Genomic DNA, 24,855 nt, shown 5'->3' on the forward strand with positions numbered 1-24,855 from the left:
TCAAATTTCTCCCTACATCTAGCAATCATATGATCAGCAGGTCTGGATTAACATCAACAATTCCTGTACAGTATACACAGCGCATGATGAGATCAGCAGACGTGTGCGGGGATGAATGTGGGCTTGCAAAAAGAGATTGCGGTAACAGGAGGGAGGCGACCTAGGTCGTGAAGGGGCTAAAACAGGACTGAGGCTTTTTTATTGCAGTGCTGCCAGCGCCACTAACATAAGGTCCCATGTAGTATGCTTGAAGTGCACCATCTTCAGTTCTTACTGGCACCATTAATTTTCTGTCCTGTGCTGCCATCTTCTGACCACAACTTCTGACTGACTGAAAGTCAGAGGTAACTGTCACCAGCTCTGAATGTATATCTATGAGAACTTTGTTCTGGCTTTCATAGACTTACATTGAGTTGTGACCTCCGGATAGCCCAGCAAACACTGAAGCAGCTGGCGGGTCACAAACTGCTGGAGATAAAAAATATAAAAGATAACGACAGAGGCTGGTAAGTATGAGACTATGTGCAAGGGCGTTACATTAGCAGCACCACGCCAACCCTGCAAAAAAAGAAAGAAAGAAACACTTGAATGGTGCTTTAAAGGGGTTGTCCATGCAGCGCTCACTTCATGTTATTTATTTAACCATCCAAAGGTGGAGAGAGAGAGAAGCCAACCGTGATTGGACGCAGGGCTCGTGTGTCATAATGTCACGTAGGCCCAGGGAAGGCACATCCTGACAATGCTGGAACCGTGCCGACAACGGAGTATAGGCTTTTTTATTTTTATGGGGGCTTGTATGGGGAATGAGAAGGGGTTGTCCAAGTAGTGGACAACCCCTTTAATTTTAAACCTCCAATGTGACTATGTTTTCAGGTGGATTCCAGCCTGAAGAAGTGCTCAATACATTTTAAATAAAGAAAAGATGCCTCAAAATGACAAAAAGGGATGAAAGATGTTTCAGGAATAACAGCGCTGGCCTTTTTCTGAGGAGTCTTCTGCTTTATTATTAAGACGCGGCGTGCACATACCCCAACGCCTCGTCCATACGTCCGATATTCACGAACAGGTTCTGCGTTTTTCACAAATTCTTTTACGTTATAATCTGTGAAATGTACACGTTTGTGTCAGCAGACACAGGCCTTGGTCCATCAAAGTGCATATTGCATATGCCAAAAATCTGCTGGAAAACACTTTGAAAAGTTGTACAAACATTTTGCAACTTTTTCACGCCAGCTCTGCCAAAAGGGTGACGCCCACTTGTCTAATTAATAACAAGCTGTGGTGTGGATTGTGCCAGAAATCTTACCCCAGTGCTTGACCGGAGTAGGATTAGTGATGAGGTTCAATTCATTTTTAAGACGTGCCAGGTTTCTTAAGAGGCGCGCGCTAATTAATGCCTCTGACGCAATATGCCCCATCATCAAGACCAGAGTAAACAAGGAATGAATCAGGGCCCAAAATAAAAACAAACATGGCTGATTTGGATACAAGTGACCGATCAAACTCAACAGATCTATGGTGGAAAAACAAATGTATGGATGCTGCGCACCTGCTATACAGAGTTTACTGCTCAGACGCTTAGATTTTACGCGCTGTATTCGGACTGCGATGCTCATACGTTTTCTGCCCAAGCATACCGCCTATATATATCGATGAAGCCGCAGGGAGACCATCAGTCTGGGATATGTGGACCCCGAAATCCGAGCGCCTGAGCCTGGACTAATGGGGCAGAAGCTGGAAAAACTCAAACAGACAAAATGGGTGAAAATTGGATCAAATAAAACTAACAACTGATCAAAATTGATCCTTTTTTTCTAGTACACAAATAAGAACGAATTGAGCGGGATTGGAGGGGCTGGTGAAGCGTCAGGGGGGGTCATCAAGCAAAGACCCCAAAATGATGCAGCCCTAACTGCACAGCGGTGACCGCGGCCACATCACGTGTCCGGGAGGCTTTCCCACCAGAACACGGACCTGGCATCCATCATGTCGGGTGTACAGGAAGTCCGCCGGCCGCCATGTTTGTACACCCGCCCGAGAAGTAACCGGAAGTACTGGAAATACCGTGGATGGATCCGGGTAGACGCCGCGGTGACCAGCCGGGGAGCGGACACGTCAGTCTCACCTCCTGGGGGTGAGTACCGGGGTGCGGGGCTGCGCCCTCATGGTGGAGGTCCGACAGCAGGAGAGGAAAGAGGTGGGCACTGATGTACGGGATGGTGGGCTCTGCTGTGCTGACAGGTGTCATGGAGAGCGCCCACCCACAGATTACCTACCTCTCTGTATCATCTATCTATCAATCATTGCATGTCATTCACCTACATACTGTAGACAATCTACATGTCATCTCTCCAGTATCCACACTGTATATAGTAATACACAGAATCTCAGTCTCCAGTGTTAGAATTCAATAGGAGAAGCAATCGGGTATATGCTGCGCTAACAGCACGGAATCCGATATTATAATTCCTTTATTGTTTGTAGAGGTCGATGCGCTTCAGAGAAATCCGTCTCCTTCATCAGGATATCCTATAGGACACGGATGTCTCTGAAGCGCATCGACCTGTACAAACAATAAAGGAATTATAATAATATCGGATTCCGTGCTGTTAGCGCAGCATATACCCAATTTCTTCTCCTATTGAATTCTACCTCTAAGGCTATGTTCACACTTCCGTTGTTTTGCATCAGTCACAATCAGTTGTGTGACTGATGCAACGGATGCGTTGCAGATAGTGGCATGACTGATGCTGCAAAAAAAACGGATCCATGTTGGGTTTTTTTTTTACCGTTTAATCGGCAGTCAGCTTTTGTGGGCGCTCAGCTGATCACTCAGAAAAGCCGGGCGCTCAGCTGATCACTCAGAAAAGCCGGGCGCTCAGCTGATCACTCAGAAAAGCCGGGCGCTCAGCTGATCACTCAGAAAAGCCGGGCGCTCAGCTGATCACTCAGAAAAGCCGGGCGCTCAGCTGATCACTCACAAAAGCCGGGCGCTCAGCTGATCACTCACAAAAGCCGGGCGCTCAGCTGATCACTCACAAAAGCCGGGCGCTCAGCTGATCACTCACAAAAGCCGGGCGCTCAGCTGATCACTCAGAAAAGCCGGGCACTCAGCTGATCACTCACAAAAGCCGGGCGCTCAGCTGATCACTCACAAAAGCCGGGCGCTCAGCTGATCACTCCCAAAAGCCGGGCGCTCAGCTGATCACTCCCAAAAGCCGGGCGCTCAGCTGATCACTCACAAAAGCCGGGCGCTCAGCTGATCACTCCCAAAAGCTGGGCGCTCAGCTGATCACTCCCAAAAGCCGGGCGCTCAGCTGATCACTCCCAAAAGCCGGGCACTCAGCTGATCACTCACAAAAGCCGTGCAATCAGCTGATCGTTCCTGCCGCTGGAACTGAATTTACAGTCGGTCATGGTTTTTTATTGTGCGTATGTTCACAGTAAAAAAAAACAATCTGCTGTAGACAAAAAAACGTTACAGTGTGCGTTCCTACCACCTGACGGTCAGTCAGTAAACGACTGATCCATCACGCGGCAGATGCAACGCAGGGCCATCAGTCACAATCCATCGCTAATAAAGCCTATGGGGAAAAAAACGGATTCCTGCAAAATATATTGCAGGATACCGTAATTCCTCAAGACAACGGATTGTGACTGATGCAAAACAACGGAAGTGTGAACTTAACCTTACACTTCGGGGCTGCGGCTGGTACCATCACTGTACGTGCTTAAAGAGGTTGTGACTGTCACAACCTAAATAGGTGAGTGCGCCTTGATTTTGTCTATTATTTTCCCTACTGGATAAGACCCTATTGTGCTTCTTTGCTCCACAGTATTATTACCTAGTCTCCAGTGTTAGTAATGGGCTGTATGCTGCTGACATTCCTCAATGATCAGTGTTTGTGGAACCAGTGAATCCCATATCAGAATCACATAGTGGTATTTATATACCCGGAGAACACCTGTGACCAGTCTGATTTTTCCTATTCCTTTTGTCCTTGTCTATTCCTTGTGCTTTTATGGTCTTCATAGTCCTTTCTATCCTTTTCTTAAAGGGACCTGTCAGCAGTTTGACCCCTATACTGGTGTCCCTGCTATAAGAACATATAGACGTGTGTGGCACATAATACAGTGTACGTTAGAAAAAAAGTTTTTATCTTATCGCTGCAAAGTTTCTAATAGTGCATTTACATCAGTAGATATTCATGTAATGATCATTCATCGTAATGCCCATTCCAGATTATCTGCCAGTGTAAACATGCCAGCAATCAACCAACCAACAGGATGCTGGCAAAGAACCCATTGGTATCAGCAGCACCTCGTCCAGTGGAAATAGAGGATGTGCAGCAGATTCTCTGATACTGTATGAGAACAGGACTATTGTATTAGTGATCATTCTGCCTCCATCTTTGTCAGCTGCTAAATAAGCACCGAACCACTCGTGTATAGTCGATGAGCATAGGCTAATGGCTCAATGATGAGCAGAAATCACCCCTTGTAAATGCACCACTAGACATGTCCGCTGGTCATATTTTTAGTTGGGAAGTGTTATTATTTTGGGGCCAAATCTTTCCATCTTTGTTTGATTGCCATCTGATTCTGCCTGCGTCATGCACTGTCCCCTGCACAGATGGGAGTTAAAAAGGTTGTCCTCGTTCAGAAAACTTACTGCTATAAGCTGCGGCAGCTATGAAAAACCAATATGTGTATTACTTACACTCCCCAGGTCCGGCACTTCACCACTGCCCCATCACTGAGCTCAGCGGCACTGCCCGTCTAGATGGCGCTATCCTCTAAGCCTCTAAGGGGTGGGCAATTAATTTTCCCATGGGGCCGCAGGAGAAATTGGGATGGTTTTAAAGGGCCGGACTAATATAATTAACTCAGTTCTACCCAATATACTACATTACTACACCCCCTCCATATACTACACCTATAATAAACTACACCACTACACCCCCCTATACTACACCTGTAATATACTACAACCCCCATATACTACACCTGTAATATACTACATCACTACACCCCTATATACACCTGTAATAAACTACATCACTAGACCCCCTCCATATACTACACCTGTAATATACATCACTACACCCCTATACTACACCTGTAATATACTACATCACTACACTCCTATATACTACACCTGTAATATACCACATCACCACACCCCCCCCATACTACACCTGTAATATACTACATCACTACACCCCTATATACACCTGTAATATACTACATCACTACACTCCTATATACTACACCTGTAATATACCACATCACTACCCCCCCCCCCCCATACTACACCTGTAATAAACTACATCACTACACCCCTATATATACCTGTAATATACTACATCACTACACCCCCTCCATATACTACACCTATAATAAACTACACCACTACACCCCCCATATACACTTGTAATAAACTACATCACTAGACCCCCTCCATATACTACACCTGTAATATACTACATCCCTATATACACCTGTAATATACTACATCACTACACCCCTATATACACCTGTAATATACATCACTACACCCCTATATACACCTGTAATATACATCACTACACCCCTATATACACCTGTAATATACATCACTACACCCCTATACTACACCTGTAATATACATCACTACACTCCCCATATACTACACCTGTAATATACTACATCACTACACCCCTATATACTACACCTGTAATATACTACATCACTACACCCCTATATACTAAACCTGTAATATACTACATCACTACACCCCATATACTACACCTGTAATATACTACATCACCACACCTCTATATACACCTGTAATATACTACATCACTACACTCCTATATACACCTGTAATATACTACATCACTACACCCCTATATACACCTGTAATATACTACATCACTACACCCCTATATACACCTGTAATATACTACATCACTACACCCTTATATACACCTGTAATATACTACATCACTACACCCTTATATACACCTGTAATATACATCACTAGACCCCTATATACACCTGTAATATACTACATCACTACACCCCCATATACTACACCTGTAATAAACTACACCACTACACCCCCCATATACTACACCTGTAATATACTACATCACTACACCCCTATACACACCTGTAATATACTACATCCCTATATACACCTGTAATATACTACATCACTACACCCTTATATACACCTGTAATATACTACATCACTAGACCCCTATATACACCTGTAATATACTACATCCCTATATACTCCTGTAATATACTACACCACTCCACCCCCCATATACTACACCTGTGATATGCTACATCACTACACCCCTATATACACCTATAATATACTACATCACTACATCCCTATATACACCTGTAATATACTACATCACTACACCCCTATATACACCTGTAATATACATCACTACACCCCTATATTCACCTGTAATATACTACATCACTACATCCCTATATACACCTGTAATATACTACATCACTACACCCCTATATACACCTGTAATATACTACATCCCTATATACACCTGTAATATACTACATCACTACACCCCTATATACACCTGTAATATACTACATCACTACACCCCTATATACACCTGTAATATACTACATCACTACACCCCTATATACACCTGTAATATACTACATCACTACACCCCCATATACTACACCTGTAATAAACTACACCACTACACCCCCCATATACTACACCTGTAATATACTACATCACTACACCCCTATACACACCTGTAATATACTACATCCCTATATACACCTGTAATATACTACATCACTACACCCTTATATACACCTGTAATATACTACATCACTAGACCCCTATATACACCTGTAATATACTACATCCCTATATACTCCTGTAATATACTACACCACTCCACCCCCCATATACTACACCTGTGATATGCTACATCACTACACCCCTATATACACCTATAATATACTACATCACTACATCCCTATATACACCTGTAATATACTACATCACTACATCCCTATATACACCTGTAATATACTACATCACTACACCCCTATATACACCTGTAATATACATCACTACACCCCTATATTCACCTGTAATATACTACATCACTACATCCCTATATACACCTGTAATATACTACATCACTACACCCCTATATACACCTGTAATATACTACATCCCTATATACACCTGTAATATACTACATCACTACACCCCTATATACACCTGTAATATACTACATCACTACACCCCTATATACACCTGTAATATACTACATCACTATATACACCTGTAATATATTTTTAACCAAGAGAACAAGAGTCATAAAAGTGCAGAAAATAAGTGTAATTTTATTATTAATATAATTTTCTGTATATAAGTGCAACCAGCAAAACAAGAGGATAAAAGCACAAAGGGATGTGAATCACATGAACAGGACAGCCAGAACAAGTAATACAGAGAAATGACCGGTCACAGTAACATGGCAATGGTGGGTGACAAGGATAATACAGGCAATAAATATATTATAAAGTGCAAGTGCATGAGCAATAGATATTTTCCACATAAGCCTGCCAGGCATCCCCAATGGATCAACAAAACCAGGTCAGATCAATGAATGGAGCAATTACTGAAACAAAATAAAGTGGCCAGTGCATTTTTAAAGTGGCCAGTGCATAGTCCTGAGAAAGGAGCTTCCCCATACCCCACCAACTTACGTTTCGCCTATTTGGGATGGAGTGCCCAAATTCGGCTTCCTCAAGGAGGGAGAAGGCTGCGCCTTGCTCGTTGTATCCAGGGGTTTTTTTATATGTTGCGCCCGCTATACTTCTGCATACGTCACCTCCTTGAATGACGCGCACACGTGCTGGCGGCGTCATGGTGAAGGCAGGCCAGCCGTCGGGCGGCAATGCACACGCGCGGGAGCAGGGACGCGCCATCCCACTCCCGCGAGAGCGCAGCCACCATAGCGAAGGCGGGCGTGTCAGCAACAGGAGGACACAGGCGTGCTGCGCGTGCAGAGGTAAGTAAACGTGGGAAATGTAAATAGAGACCGGACTGTGAATCTCAACGGAGTACAGAAAAATACTTAGCATCATAGGTAAATAAAAAGAAGCAATATAGACATAGCACAAATGCAGAGGCCAGGTCCGGTATTCTTAATAACTTGATTGCTGTCATAGCACAATAAATCTGGAAGAGGCAAAAGTCCAATTTCCAAAAAGAAGAGAGGGACCACAGTCCAGGCAGACAAAATGCTGGAAAATAATGCATAAAAAGTATAGAAATTACAAAACTGGGGCACAAGTAGTGGGTACATGGGATTTTTAGGATATTTTATTCCTTTTTATCTCCTGTGATACAGACACGGGCATGGCATATAATAAGAGAGAGAGGGAAAGCAGAGACAATAAAATAGAGAATAAAAACACACAGACCCTAGGATGAAATAAAACCAAACCGGTGATGATAAAACCTGGAAGAATAATATGTCAGAGGAACGGGGCAAAGCTCAATGATTCATTAAGTCCTTTTGGGACCAGCGTGTCCAGACGGTGGATCCAACGAGCCTCACATTGGGCTAATGCTTTCTTAAGATTACCACCCCTGGACCCGCTGTTCACCATGTCGGTGCCCCGCACCTCCAACCGTGCAGAATCACAACCGTGGTGGGCCTTAAAGTGCCGGGGCAGGGTTTTGAGTAACGTATTATCCGTGACTGACTTAGCTGCCTCAATATCGCGGACATGCTCCCTGACCCTAATGCGGAGCTCACGGGAAGTGAGCCCCACGTAGATCAGGGGACATGGGCACACAGCAAAGTACACCACATGTGTGGAACTGCACGTAATATACTTCCTAATTTGAAATGTCTTAGCCCCATCGGAAGAATGGAAAGTCATACTGCGGACCACGTTTCTACACGCCAAACAGTGGCCACATTTGTGGCAGCCAACCAATGGGCTCCTAGTGTTAAAGGGATTGCGGATGGGGGAGACGTAGTGGCTTGCCACCAGGATGTCCCTCAAATTTTTAGCTTGACGTGCTGCGACCAGCGGGGTCTGTGGGAGGAAGTCCGACAGCACGGGATCCAACAGAAGTACCGGCCAGTGCCTATTAAGAATCCCCCTCACAGTACCCCACTCATGGTTAAAGGTGCCAATGAAACGCAGTTCGGGCTCCGAAGGACCTCTCCTGGACTTATATGAAAGCAACTGAGATCTAGGGGTATTCCTAGCACGAAGATACCCCCTTTTAATGGCCCGATTGCTGTAGCCTCGATCCTGGAAGCGGCGATGGAGATCGGCAGATTGATGTTCGAAGGTGGTGTCCGACGAGCAGATCCGCTCCATCTTAAGGAACTGGCCGGTCGGTACGGCCCGGATGGTGGATGGGGTGTGAGCAGAAGAAGCATGCAGCAGTGCGTTGACTGATGTGTCCTTTCTGTGAACGTCAGTGTATATGACTCGTTCAGGACCAACTGAAATTTTGATGTCTAAAAAGTCAACGCAACTGCTGCTATGCTTATGCATCAATTTGATGTTAAAAATGTTATTTAATTCCCTCATGAACATCTCGAGCTGCTCCACAGTGCCCTGCCAAAAAAATCAAAATATCGTCGATATACCTTAGCCAGCACTGCACATGGGCGCCAGCCCCCGCACCTCCGTCACCAAAAACCAACCTCTCCCAAAATCCTAGGAAGAGGTTGGCATACGAAGGCGCGCAGGCCGCGCCCATCGCAGTGCCACGCCCTGAAGGTAATATCAATCATTAAACACAAAAAAATTATGAGTAAGGGCAAAGTGGAGCAACTCGAGAATAAAATCCTACACCCCTATATACACCTGTAATATACTACATCACTACACCCCATATACACCTGTAATATACTACATCACTACACCCCCATATACACCTGTAATAAACTACTGTACACCACTACACCCCTATATACACCTGTAATAAAGTATTGTACACCACTACACCCCTATATACTATATCTGTAATATACCACATCACTACACCCCTATATACACCTGTAATATACATTACTACACCCCTATATACACTATACCTGTAATAAACTACTGTACATTACTACACCCCTATATACTACATCTGTAATATACCACATCACTACACCCCTATATACACCTGTAATATACTACATCACTACACCCCTATATACTACACCTGTAATAAACTACTGTACACCACTACACCCCTATATACACCTGTAATATACTACATCACTACACCCCTATATACACCTGTAATATTACATCACTATACCCCTATATACTACACCTGTAATATACTACATCACTACACCCCTATATACTCACCTGTAATAAAATACTGTACACCACTACACCGCTATATACACCTGTAATATAATCACCACTACACCCCTATATAAATCTGTAATATACTACATCACTACACCCCTATATACACCTGTAATATACTACATCACTACACCCCCATATACACCTGTAATATACTACATCACTACACCCCCATATACACCTGTAATATACTACATCACTACACCCCTATATACACCTGTAATATACTACATCACTACACCCCCATATACACCTGTAATATACTACATCACTACACCCCCATATACACCTGTAATATACTACATCACTACACCCCTATATACACCTGTAATAAACTACTGTACACCACTTCACCCCTATATACTACATCTGTAATATACCACATCACTACACCCCTATATACACCTGTAATATACATCACTACACCCCTATATACACCTGTAATAAACTACTGTACACCACTACACCCCTATATACTATATCTGTAATATACCACATCACTACACCCCTATATACACCTGTAATATACATCACTACACCCCTATATACACCCCTATATACACTATACCTGTAATAAACTACTGTACATTACTACACCCCTATATATTACATCTGTAATATACCACATCACTACACCCCTATATACACCTGTAATATACTACATCACTACACCCCTATATACACCTGTAATATACTACATCACTACACCCCTATATACACCTGTAATATACTACATCACTACACCCCCATATACACCTGTAATATACTACATCACTACACCCCCATATACACCTGTAATATACCACATCACTACACCCCCATATACACCTGTAATATACCACATCACTACACCCCTATATACACCTGTATTATACATCACTACACCCCTATATACACCTGTAATAAACTACTGTACACCACTACACCCCTATATACTACATCTGTAATATACCACATCACTACACCCCATATACTACACCACTACCTGTAACACTACACCCCCAGTATTAGTCACCAGCCCCCCCCCTCCCCCATTGTCCCCTCCTCAGCTTATTAGACACTACTTAGCTCTCCCTTCTTATCGTCCCCGTCCTCAGGCACCTCCGTACAGGTCCCCCGCTGGGCTGCTCCTTCTTTTCTACGGGCCCTGGCTGCGCCGATGCTGTTCTTGTACGGGTCCCCGCCGCTGCTTCTCTTCAGGCCACGGCTGCTGCAGCTTCTTCTCCTGCCCGGCGGGAACTTTTGAAATGACACACGCGCGCCGTACTGACGACATCGGGCGCGCGCGTGTGTCACAGAGAACGGTGCCGGGCAGGGAACAGAGGAGAGATTCCTGCGTTCCGCTGCCTACACTGTGCGGAGCTGCAGTATCTCTCCCTGCCCAGCATGCAGCAGCCCGACTCCACTGCACCGGCTGAAGACGGGTGGGCCGGTCACAGACAGTAGGCGGATCGGATGTGGCCCGCAGGCCGCCCCTTGCCCAGGTCTGCTCTAAGCTCACTGAGCCGTTCGTTACAGCACTGTCAACATGACGCCAGCGCTGCAGCCAAACAGCAGTGGTGGTGCAGCAGGTTAGAACCGTCACTAGATTTGGTGAGGGATGGTTTATACTTTTATTTTCATACCTTCCGCAGCTTATAGCAGACAGTTTTCTGAAAAGGGATAACCCCTTTAGAGGGGTCGTCCACTGCTTAGTCAACCTCTGCCTATTCAATTTAGCGCCCTATGGAAAATAAAAGCAATGTATAGTCTCCTCCTTCAGCGGTGCTGTTCCAGAAACTGTGCCGCTGTTCCAAGTGGGTGACATGACGTTGATATATTACGTGATCACTGCAGTCTTTACTCTTTAGTCAGAGTGGGCTTCTGGCCTGATGGAATATTGATGAGCTGCAGCCGATCAGTAGCCGCAGATTGTTGTCATTTGAATTCTCCTTCCAATGTCATGTTACCCACCGAGAAAAGCAGTGCCAACAATACTGGGATGGCGCCGCTGCAGGAGGCGGGTGGACATTATTTTTATTCTCAGCCTGGCATTGAATTGATTAAGCAGGGGTTATCCAACAGTGGATTACTCCTCTAAGCCTAGATGGCAGGGGTTGCTGCTGAGATCACTGGACATTTGCCTGGTGAAGAAACAGCCAATGGACATTTTTAAAGGAACAGGTGCAAAATTAAAGTTCTATTCCCAATGTATACATTATTACACAAACATGCGTATGGGTCCAATATTTCTCTGTAGCCCCTAAACCGCAGTTCAACATGGTGACAACTGCAGACAGTTTCCCTTTAAACTCAATTTTTGTATTCTATTTCATTGGCATTTGTCCCAACTATGTAGCTACCAATGAATTGTGCAGGAATATAGTCACATAATAAGTGAAGCGTGAAAAAAACAAAGCACAAAAGAAAAAAAAAGAACAATTCATTAGGATAAAGTGTTACCCTGCAAAGAGAATTTGAGTTTTATTTATTTTTTTTTACAGGGTGAAGAATTGAGTAACAACCATGGAGAAGCTGGGTATGAATTTCGGAGGTGGCCCCAGTAAGAAGGAACTACAAGAGTTGGTGGAAACTCAGAGGAAGCAGCTGCTTCAATATCAGACTCGGCTGAAAGATGTTGTGCGGGCGTACAAGAGCCTCTCAAAAGAAAAAGAGGCTTTAGAGGCTAGCCTTCATGTGCTGTCCACTTCACAGGAGCCTGGGACACTTTCCACAGAGGTTGAGGAGCCACATGACGACCAGCACTCCACACACAGTGAGGACAGTGTGGACACAGCAGGGAGCCTGCCCAGTGCTAGAGGTGGAGAGACCAGTGAGGATGAAAGACTGGAACCGGCTCCGCACCATGGTGGCACAGAAGAGGCAAGTGGCTCCGAAAGTGGCGTCAGCACAGCCAGCGGAGATGGTGGGCCCTCTACTATGGCAGATACAGACAGAAGGATTGTGCAGCTTAAAAACCAGCTCGCTACACTAACCAGGTAATCTTACCAATAGCATTTAATGTATTTATATACCACCTTGTCCCCCCATTTGTTTTGTTTAAAAATAAACTTTCTTTGTCGCTCCTAATTGGGAGACCCAGACAATTGGGGTGTATAGCTATGCCTCCGGAGGCCACACAAAGTATTACACTAAAAGTGTAAAGCCCCTCCCCTTCAGCCTATACACCCCCCGTACTGCTACGGGCTCATCAGTTTTTATGCTTTGTGCAAAGGAGGTCAGACATCCACGCATAGCTCCACAGCTTAGTCAGCAGCAGCTGCTGACTATGTCGGATGGAAGAAAAGAGGGCCCATAACAGGGCTCCCAGCATGCTCCCTTCTCACCCCACTCTTGTCGGCGGTGTTGTTAAGGTTGAGGTATCCATTGCGGGTACGGAGGCTGGAGCCCACATGCTGCTTTCCTTCCCCATCCCTCAATTAGGGCTCTGGGTGAAGTGGGATCCCATCGGTCTCCAGGCACATGAGACCGTGCTCCATCCACAGCTCCTGAGGACCCTGCTGGATAGGAGCCGAGTATTGTTCAGGGACATGGCCCTGCTACTTGGAGGTACTCTGTGTCCCCGTGGGGACCGCGCACAGCAACACTCCAGCATTGCTGGGTGTGCTAGTGCACCGGGGACAGCAGTGCTGGCTGCATTTGTGCCACTATACACTTCAGCGTCGCTGAGTGTATTTGTGTAGGGGACTGCCGCGCTGACCGCCGCTGCCATGGTTATCACTGCGGCGCGGCTGGGACTGTTAGTGCGCCGGGGACTTCCGCGCCGACCGCGCTTATACGGCGGCCGCGCTTATAACTATAGTCCCCGGCTTCTGCGGCCTAGTCTCATTCTTTTCCCGCCCCCAGCCCTGCCAGTCAGGGGAAGGGCGGGACGCTGTACAGGACGGCAGCACTGAGGGCTGGAGCATGCTTTGCATACTCCACCCCCCTCACTCTGCACAGTGGGGCACCAGTTCCCGCACTTTTCTGGGTCACGCCCACGGCTCCCTCCTCTCCCCAGGACGCTGGCAGCCATTCCTCTCAGCTCTGCTAACGCTGGAGAGGAGAGACAAGCTCAAAGAGACCCAGGCAGGAATTCTGGTGCCCACACAAACGCTTTGCGCAGGCGGTAAGCAGCACCTGTGGTGCTGGCCCCACTAGTGCAGAAGTGTATTTATAGTTTATATGATTATAGTCTATACTTTACACTGTAGGGTGCACTGTTGATTTGTGGCTATTTACCCTCCTGTATTGCTCAGAGGAGACAACATACTATGCTGCCTGTGCAGCATGTACGGCTATACTGCCGGCAGGTTCCACTGACCCTCATTGTGTGCAATGCTCCGCCCCTGTGGCACTTTCTCAGCCGGAGCCTCTGCTAGGGGTGGCCCAGGGAGAACCACCTGTTAACACTGTCCAGGTGACAGGGACGGAGTTTGCAGTTTTTACTGAAAGACTTTCTGAGACTATGGCTAAGATATTAGAAGCCTTGCAGTCCAGGCCGGCATCTCAAGCCAGGGGCACTGTGGTATCATTGTCCCCTGGTCCCCCTCAGTTGGAACAGCAATGTCTTCCCGGGGTGTCTCATGGATCTCAGGGTGAGGTCTCTGACACGGACCGCAGCCCCAGACCGACTAAGCGAGCTCGCTATGAAATTCCCTCGACATCATCACAATGTTCAGGGTCTCAGTGAGAGGACTCTCTGTATGATGAAGCGGAGGTAGCTGATCAGGATTCTGATCCTGAAGCCGCTCTCAACCTTGATACTCCTGATGGGGACGCCATAGTGAATGATCTTATTGCGTCCATCAATGAAATGTTGAATATTTCTCCCTCAGCTCCTCCAGTAGAGGAGTCAGCTTCTCAGCAGGAGAAATTCCGTTTCAGGTTTCCCAAGCGTACAAAGAGTATGTTTCTGGACCACTCTGACTTCAGAGAGGCAGTCCAGAAACACCGAGCTTATCCAGATAAGCGTTTTTCCAAGCGCCTTAAGGATAAACGTTACCCTTTTCCCCCTGACGTGGTCAAGGGCTGGACTCAGTGTCCCAAGGTGGATCCTCCAATCTCCAGACTGGCGGCTAGATCCATAGTTGCAGTGGAAGATGGAGCTTCACTCAAGGATGCCACTGACAGACAGATGGAGCTCTGGTTGAGATCCATCTATGAAGCTATCGGCGCGTCTTTTGCTCCAGCATTCGCAGCCGTATGGGCACTCCAAGCTATCTCAGCTGGTCAGGCGCAAATTGACGCACTCACGTACGTCTGCGCCGCAGGTGGCGTCCATAACCTCTCAAACGTCGGCATTTGCGTCCTACGCTATTAATGCTGTCCTGGACTCTGCGACCCGTACGGCGGTTGCAGCCGCCAATTCGGTGGTAATACGCAGGGCCTTGTGGCTGCGGGAATGGAAGGCAGATTCGGCTTCCAAAAAGTGCTTAACTGGATTGCCATTTTCTGGCGACCGTTTGTTTGGTGAGAGATTGGATGAAATCATCAAACAATCCAAGGGAAAGGAAACATCCTTACCCCAAGCCAAACCAAAAACACCCCAACAGAGGAGGGGACGGTCGAGGTTTCGGCCCTTTCGGGGTGCGGGCAGGTCACAATTCTCCTCGTCCAAAAGGCCTCAGAAGGATCAGAGGAACGCCGACGCATGGCGGTCTAAATCACGCCCTAAAAAGACCGCCGGAGGTGCCGCTACCAAGGCGGCTTCCTCATGACTTACGGCCTCCTCACACCGCATCCTCGGTCGGTGGCAGGCTCTCCCGCTTTTGCGACACCTGGCTGCCACAAGTAAAAGACCGTTGGGTGAGAGACATTTTGTCTCACGGTTACAGGATAGAGTTCAGCTCTCGTCCTCCGACTCGATTCTTCAGAACATCTCCGCCTCCCGAGCGAGCCGAGGCTCTTCTGCAGGCGGTGGGCATTCTGAAGGCAGAAGGAGTGGTGGTCCCATTCCTCTTCAGCAACAGGGTCACGGTTTCTACTCCAACCTGTTTGTGGTTCCAAAGAAGGACGGGTCCTTCTGTCCTGTTTTGGACCTAAAACTGCTCAACAAACACGTAAAGACCAGGCGGTTCCGGATGGAATCCCTCCGCTCCGTCATCGCCTCAATGTCCCAAGGAGATTTCCTAGCATCGATCGATATCAAGGATGCTTATCTCCACGTACCAATTGCTCCAGAGCATCAGCGCTTCTTGCGCTTCGCCATAGGAGACGAACACCTTCAGTTCGCGGCACTGCCGTTCGGCCTGGCGACAGCCCCAAGGGTTTTCACCAAGGTCATGGCTACAGTAGTTGCGGTCCTCCACTCTCAGGGTCACTCAGTGATACCTTACTTAGACGATCTGCTGGTCAAGGCACCCTCTCAAGAGGCATGCCAACACAGCCTCAACGTTACTCTGGAGATTCTCCAGAGTTTCGGGTGGATCATCAATTTTCCAAAGTCAAATCTGACACCGGTCCAATCACTGACATATCTTGGCATGGAGTTTCATACTCTTCCAGCGATAGTGAAGCTTCCGCTGGACAAACAGCGTTCACTACACACAGGGGTACAATCTCTCCTTTAAGGTCGGTCACACCCCTTGAGGCACCTCATGCACTTCCTGGGGAAGATGGTGGCAGCAATGGAAGCAGTCCCTTTCGCGCAGTTTCACCTGCGTCCTCTTCAATGGGACATCCTACGCAAGTGGGACAGGAGGCCGACGTCCCTAGACAGGAACGTCTCCCTCTCTCAAGCAACCAAAGCTTCCCTTCGGTGGTGGCTTCTTCCCACCTCATTATCGAAAGGGAAATCCTTCCTACCCCCATCCTGGGCGGTGGTCACGACGGACGCGAGCCTGTCAGGGTGGGGAGCAGTTTTTCTCCACCACAGGGCTCAGGGTACGTGGACTCAGCAAGAGTCCTCACTTCAGATCAATGTTCTGGAGATCAGGGCAGTGTATCTTGCCCTAAAAGCGTTCCAGCAGTGGCTGGAAGGCAAGCAGATCCGAATTCAGTCGGACAACTCCACAGCGGTGGCTTACATCAACCACCAAGGTGGGACACGCAGTCGGCAAGCCTTCCAGGAAGTCCGGAGGATTCTGCTGTGGGTGGAAGCCACAGCATCCACCATATCCGCAGTTCACATCCCGGGCGTAGAAAACTGGGAAGCAGACTTTCTCAGTCGCCAGGGCATGGACGCAGGGGAATGGTCCCTTCACCCGGACGTGTTTCAGGAGATCTGTTGCCGCTGGGGGATGCCGGACGTCGACCTAATGGCGTCACGGCACAACAACAAGGTCCCAACATTCATGGCTCGATCTCAAGATCACAGAGCTCTGGCGGCAGACGCCTTAGTTCAGGATTGGTCGCAGTTTCGGCTTCCTTATGTGTTTCTTCCTCTGGCTCTGTTGCCCAGAGTGTTACGCAAGATAAGAGCCGACTGCCGCCGCGCCATCCTCGTCGCTCCAGACTGGCCGAGGAGGTCGTGGTACCCGGATCTGTGGCATCTCACGGTCGGCCAACCGTGGGCACTGCCAGACCGACCAGATTTGCTGTCTCAAGGGCCGTTTTTCCATCTGAATTCTGCGGCCCTCAACCTGACTGTGTGGCCATTGAGTCCTGGATCCTAGCGTCTTCAGGTTTATCTCAAGACGTCATTGCCACTATGAGACAGGCTAGGAAACCAACGTCCGCCAAGATCTACCACAGGACGTGGAAAATATTCCTGTCGTGGTGCTCTGCTCAGGCGTTTTCTCCCTGGCCATTTGCCGTGCCCACTTTTCATCTCAATCAGGACATCTCCTTACCCTCGTTTTTTCCTCATCCAGTTCACCAATGTGAAAAGGATTTGCACTTGTTAGATCTGGTGAGAGCACTCAGACTCTACATTTCTCGTACGGCGCCCCTGCGCCGCTCCGATGCTCTCTTTGTCCTTGTCGCTGGCCAGCGTAAAGGGACACAAGCTTCCAAATCAACCCTGGCTCGGTGGATCAAGGAACCAATTCTCGAAGCTTACCGTTCCTCGGGGCTTCCGGTTCCCTCAGGACTGAAGGCCCATTCTACCAGGGCCGTGGGAGCGTCCTGGGCCTTGCGACACCAGGCTACGGCTCAGCAGATGTGTCAGGCAGCTACCTGGTCGAGCCTGCACACTTTCACGAAACACTATCAGATGCATACCTATGCTTCGGCAGATGCCAGCCTAGGTAGGCGAGTCCTTCAGGCGGCAGTTGCCCACCTGTAGGACGGAGCCGTTACGGCTCTATTATGAGGTATTATTTACCCACCCAGGGACTGCTTTTGAACGTCCCAATTGTCTGGGTCTCCCAATTAGGAGCGACAAAGAAGAAGGGAATTTTGTTTACTTACCGTAAATTCCTTTTCTTCTAGCTCCAATTGGGAGACCCAGCACCCGCCCCTGTTTTTTGTATACACATGTTGTTCATGTTAAATGGTTTCAGTTCTCCGATATTCCTTCGGATTGAATTTACTTTAAACCAGTTTATAATTTTTTCCTCCTTCTGGCTTTTGCACCAAAACTGATGAGCCCGTAGCAGTACGGGGGGTGTATAGGCTGAAGGGGAGGGGCTTTACACTTTTAGTGTAATACTTTGTGTGGCCTCCGGAGGCATAGCTATACACCCCAATTGTCTGGGTCTCCCAATTGGAGCTAGAAGAAAAGGAATTTACGGTAAGTAAACAAAATTCCCTTCTTATAAGGTCTGTTATATTATCATGTTAGAGAGAGTCTTAGAACAGTTACCGGGTCCCTCTGTTTGGTTTTTATGAGTATCTTTGGAAGAGGATGGAGACGTAAGGGTACGTCTCCATTTGTTCTCCAGCTGGATGTGATGGGATGCATGTTCAATGTCATCTATGGAAAAATTTAATTGATTCAATAGACGTCACACATACAAACTTGTTAAAGCGCACTTAGGCTTGAAATGTACTGTAAAGGGAACCTGTAACCAGATTTTGGCCTCCTAAACTAAAGCTAGCCCTTTAAGCACCGCCTGTGCTGTATTTTATAAAGGTGAAACCCCCCCCCCCTCTCTTGGACCCCAAAAATGCCTTTATAAAATCTCCCACCTTGTATGTAATTTGTCTGGTCCGATAGGCGTCCTAATCTGTTCCTCCTGTCCCTCTTTTTGCCCTCCTCCTGTGCTGATTGATGTGGCTGACGCCACGGATGCCATCCATGTAGGCGGGCAAAATCTCCATATTCCCGTCTCACACAGGTGCACTTCACTCTGCCCTGTTGTGGGCAGAGAGGAAAATTGGGTGCGCCTGCGCGAACCAGCAAGTTCTTTGCGTAGGCGTGAGATTTTGCAATAAGGTAGAGCGAAGTGCACGAGCGCGAGCCGGGAATATGGAGATTTTGCCCACCTACCTGGATGGCGTCCGAGGCGTCATCCATGTCAATCAACACAGGAGGAGGGCGACAGGAAGAACAGGTGGCGCAGATTAGGACACACATCGGACCAGACATTTTACATACAGGGCAGGAGATTTTATAAGTTGTTTTTGGGGTCTACAGGAGGGTCAGGGGGTAATGTGCACATTCATGGAATGCAGCACAGGCGCTGCTTGCGGTGCTAGTTTTAGGGTATGTACACACGTCTGCGTTCTGCCGTGAAAAATATTCTGCAGCGTTTTGTTACTGCATGTGCGTTTCAAAATGCAGCCGAAAAGCTGCGTTTTGGATGTATTTTGAGTGTAGAATTGATGCAGAATTCATGCGTTCTGGAAGCTTTCTCTCCCTATAGACAGAGTGGGAAAGCATCCAAAGCGTACAAAATAAGTGACATGTTGCTTATTTGAACGCAGCGTTCCGGCCACAAATTTCAGCATGCAAATCGCTGCATTCTAAAACGCGATGTCGCATGGAATTTGTACAAGTTGCATAGACTTTGCTGGGGACGCAGAACGCATGCATTTACGCTGCAGTGCAAAGCGCTACGTAAACGCATGCAAAGCGCACACGTGTGCTCATGGCCTAAGTTTAAAAGGCCAACATTTGATGCCAGGTTCCCTTTAAGGATACAACCACAGAAAATAAATACACGGAGGAAAAAAGAGACGTCTATTTGCTCCGGAACCAGCAGTAGAAATCGAAGGCAAAATCTTGAGTTTTCTGCTGTATATTTGCAGTTTAATCTACTGTTTCACCTGTAAATTGGCCCTCAACCCATCGGGGTATTCTTCATGCAGCTTCCCAGAAATGGCTTCAATACATGATGTGTTCAGGTGTATGAACCTCACTGCTGTTTTTCCAATTAAAACAAAGTGACACGGTTAGTAGCCACTCTCATACTGATTTCCACACCAAAAATCACATAAAAAAACTTGTTTAACCCCTTCACGACCCATGACGGATATATCCGTCATGGATCGTGTGAGGTTAATCCCTGCCCCCTGCCGTGGGCAGGTCGCAGCGATCCGCGCACATATCAGCTGTTTTTAACAGCTGACATCTATGCCTGCAAGTTACAAGTGGAATCGCTTCCACCTGCAACTTTTAACCTCTTACATTTCGCTGCCAAAGTCTGGCAGCGAGATGTATACGCGCCCTAGGAGGACTAGTAAAATAAAAAAGTTTAAAAAAGGCAAAAAATCTAAAAGTTCAAATCATCCCCTTTTACCCCATTGAAAATTAAAGGGTTAAACAAAATATACATATTTGGTATCGCCGCTTTCAGAATTGCTCGATCAATCAAAATGTAAAATTAATTAATCTGATTGGTAAATGGTGTAGTAGCAAAAAAATTCCAAACGCCAAAATTACGTTTTTTGATCGCCGCAAGTTTTGCGCAAAATGCAATAACAGGCGATCAAAACGTAGCATCTGCGCAAAAATGGTACCATTAAAAATGTCAGTACGAGACGCAAAAAATAAGCCGACACTGAGCCATAGAGCCCAAAAAATGAGAACGCTACGGGTTTCAGAAAATGGCGCAAAACGTACGCCACTTTTATTGGACGAGCTTGTGAATTTTTTTTAACCTCTTAGATACAAGTAAACCTATACATGTTTGGTGTCTACAAACTCGCACCGACCTCAGGCATCACATTGACACATCAGTTTTACCTTATAGTGAACACCGTGAATAAAACATCCCAAAAACTATTGTGCGATCACACTTTTTTTTTTTTTGCAGTTTTTCCACACTTTAATTTTTTTTTGCTGTTTTCCAGTACACTATATGGTAAAACTTATGGTTTCATTTAAAAGTACAACTCGTCCCGCAAAAAAGAAGCCCTCATATGGCAAGATTGAAGATAAAATAAAAACGTTAAGGCTCTCGAAAGAAGGGGAGCAAAAAAAAACCCCCCCAAAAAACGGAAAGTGCTTGGGGGCTGAAGGGGTTAAATACCCTAAAAGATCCCGCATGTAAAAGCAATGAACATGTACTTGGCAATATAAAAACGACTGGCTTTGCATATGTTCAGTCTTTTTGAATGTTTTATCTGCTTTTGGCTTCGAAAGCTGTGAGGCGATTACTAGAAGTGATCTGCTCATCCTTCAGGCAACTTCCACTTAAAAGCTTCACACTAATCCATACAATGTAAAAAAAAAAAAAAAAGGTGCAAAAGATATCCGGAAAGATGTTAATGAAGACATTTCAGAAAATACACCACTAGTGGTTTCGGAAGCGTCCTTTGACGCAGTCTGATAATACCCTGCTTGAGAAATGCTTCATAATAATCTTAGCATAGAAATTAAATCTGTGTAGATATTTATTTTTACAATTTGAAAGTGCAATTCAGCAATGAAGGTTTTTTTAAAAATTTTTTTTTATTTTTTAAAGGTAAAAAAGTTGTATTGGTTATTGTGGATCACTGCTAGCTTCGGTAGTGATGAGCGAGTACTACCATGCTTAGTCAGTATAATGAGCAATTAATGCTCGGATGGGCGCGACTTGAGTACCCGAGTATATTGGAAGTCAATGGGGAGCTCGAGCAGTTTTCTGGAAAATTTTCTGGAACAATGCTCAAGTTCCCCATTGATTTCCATTATACTCTGGTACTTGTTTGACACCCATCCAAGTATCCAACTGCTTGTACCGAGCACCCGAGCATTGTAGTGCAGACTCATCACTACTGGAGGCTCCAACACATAAAGCGCTGAGCCGTAAGTCCTGCAGTCTGGACCTGTGCGGTTACCAGAGGTTCTGGGCATGATGAATGCTGTTACTATATTAGTAAGTGATATAACTTACTGTATAGAGCGGTTTTACGTATATTCTTTTCCTGGAAATTCCCTTTAACAATTTATAGAGAAATAGAAGATTATTTTAGCAGATACTAAAAAAACAAGGTGTTCCGGCACTACTAACACACACTACGTCTTGAAAGACAGCATAGCTGGGAAGGTAGGTGGAGATGCAAGAGTCATGGGGTGTTGTATCTAAGCAGATATAAACTATATACAGCAGCAAAGGGTCTCGCAGAAGCGTGAGCATACGGGCGAAACGGCAGCCGTCGTCCTTCTGCTTTCCGCATCCTCCCCTTCCCCTCCATTCTGCTTTTATCAGCTGAAATAAAGGATTGACTTTTTCGAGATGTCGGGTGAGTGCTGACCTTTCTTCCTGGGTATGCTGCTGTGTATAGAAGACTCTTTTAGTTCGCTTTTTCCTCTGGAATCCAGGTGTCTTTTATGCACTTCAATTTTTAGCTTCTATAGGCCCCTTTACACACTGAGACTTTCTAGCGATCCCACCAGCGATCCCAACCTGGCCGGGATCGCTACAAAGTCTCTGGTGAGCTGTCAAACAGGCAAACCTGGCCAACGACGCAACAGCGATCCGGACCTGCAGAACGACCTAGCTAGTCATTGGGGACGTAAAGCAGCTTTTTGAAAGGGAAGTTGCTGTAAAGTCCCTTTTACACACTGAGACTTTCTAGCGATCATGCTGCACAGCGGGAAACAAAGGACCAAAGAATGGTCCTGAACAATTTGTAGCGATCACAACTTCACAGCAGGGGCCAGGTCGCTGATGTGTTTCACACACTGCAATGTCGCTGGGGAGGTCGCTATTACGTCACAAAACCGGTGACGTTACAGCAATGTCGTTTGCGATGTTGCAGTGTGTAAAGCCACCTTATGTCCTAAAAAGATACCATCCTATGTATCCTGAAGAACATTTTGGTTGTAATATCAGTTCTTTTGTTTTCTTCCATCAGTGCTTTAGCCACAGTAACACAAGAGAAGTCTCGCATGGAAGCTTCCTACCAAGCAGACAAGAGAAAAGCAAAGCAGGACATGGAGGAAATGGTACAAGGAATGGAGGAAGAACACGACCACTTGCGAGGGGAGATTCAGGGACTACAAGCTCAGTTGGCAGAGAACAGGGTAAAACTGATTAGTCAGCAGCATGACCGCGCTCAGGAGCAGGCAGATCATGCCATCATGCTGAAGGAGTTACAGCGTCTGGTGCAAGGAGAGCGAGACCAGAGGCAAGAGGTAGAGCTGCGGCTGGAGGAAGCTAGGCAAGAATTGGCGGGTAGATCTGAACTTGCTGTTAGAACCGAGGTAGCAGAGGAACAAGGCAAAAAGCTCCGCAGGGAAATTGAAGATCTGAAAAAGGACCTTTCTGAGGCAAGGAGGCAGAGAAAAGAGCCTGATCCTATGGTTCACGAGCTGCAGCAAGAGCTATGCGCAGTGAAGAAAGATCTGGAAGCACTGCTACAAGAGGAAAGACGTAAGGTATGGTCCATCCTCAATAAAAAGGATTAGGCAACACTGTTATGATACCACAAGGCAAATTAGAAATGTAATAACTTTTAAATTAACATTTGATTAAACTTTATTTGCTTATAAAATGGTAAAGCAGCTTCACTGTGTATAATAGATGTCACTCACAATATGGTTTATACATGATGTATGTTTCCTGAGGAGCCTCTGTATATGACCAGAATTGATAGATGGAATTGTTAAATGGGAACGGTCACCAGATTTCATGATACAAACTGTATACATTAGTTAGTTGACTTGGAGAGGTTGGTGTACTTACATTTGTCAGGATGCCTGTATAAACCTATGATTAAGGTTTTCTTGCCTAATATTGAAATATCCATTCTAGTCCAGCAACTTATACAAATAGTTATATAGTTATTTCAATATTTGGCATTCACAGCCGTTCTGAGATGGATTTTCAAACTCCGTACACCAGCCTTATCCCTTTCCTAGGTTAACACTTTTACCGCCAAGGACCTGTGTGATACTTATGACTGTTAATTCTAGAATATAAGGAATAGATTAGCATTTGTGTAAAAGCTCCTGACAGGTAAAGGATTGATGGAGTAACCTTTCCCAAAATTACGTTTAATATTTATAAACTAGGGAAGAAAATTGAGGTTGGCAAGTTGAATTGTCTAAAGCTGCTTTCTTCAAGAATAGGACCACATATTTGAATACATTGCGTTCAGTATCCAGATTAGCCTCAGTTATTTTCTGGAAGAAAATAGCATTTATTTTACAGAAATCCCGCTCTTAAGGCC

The 24,855-nt window shown here is 46.1% G+C and overlaps 1 protein-coding gene across 2 annotated transcripts in view; it reads left to right on the forward strand.

Moving 5' to 3' along the window:
• Window positions 1-2,044: 2,044 nt before the first annotated feature.
• GCC1 (GRIP and coiled-coil domain containing 1) overlaps window positions 2,045-24,855 on the forward strand; it is a 28,423-nt gene continuing 5,612 nt past the window's right edge. The window contains exons 1-3 of one of the 2 annotated variants that reach the window (XM_075345410.1): window positions 2,045-2,134; window positions 12,876-13,370; window positions 23,539-24,061. In XM_075345410.1, the coding sequence (XP_075201525.1) occupies window positions 12,898-13,370; window positions 23,539-24,061 (996 nt within the window). In that variant the 5' untranslated portion in view covers window positions 2,045-2,134; window positions 12,876-12,897. The other variant, XM_075345411.1, reaches the window with a different exon arrangement.

Source organism: Anomaloglossus baeobatrachus, chromosome 4, assembly GCF_048569485.1.
Source record: "Anomaloglossus baeobatrachus isolate aAnoBae1 chromosome 4, aAnoBae1.hap1, whole genome shotgun sequence".
Taxonomy (NCBI): Eukaryota; Metazoa; Chordata; class Amphibia; order Anura; family Aromobatidae; genus Anomaloglossus; species Anomaloglossus baeobatrachus.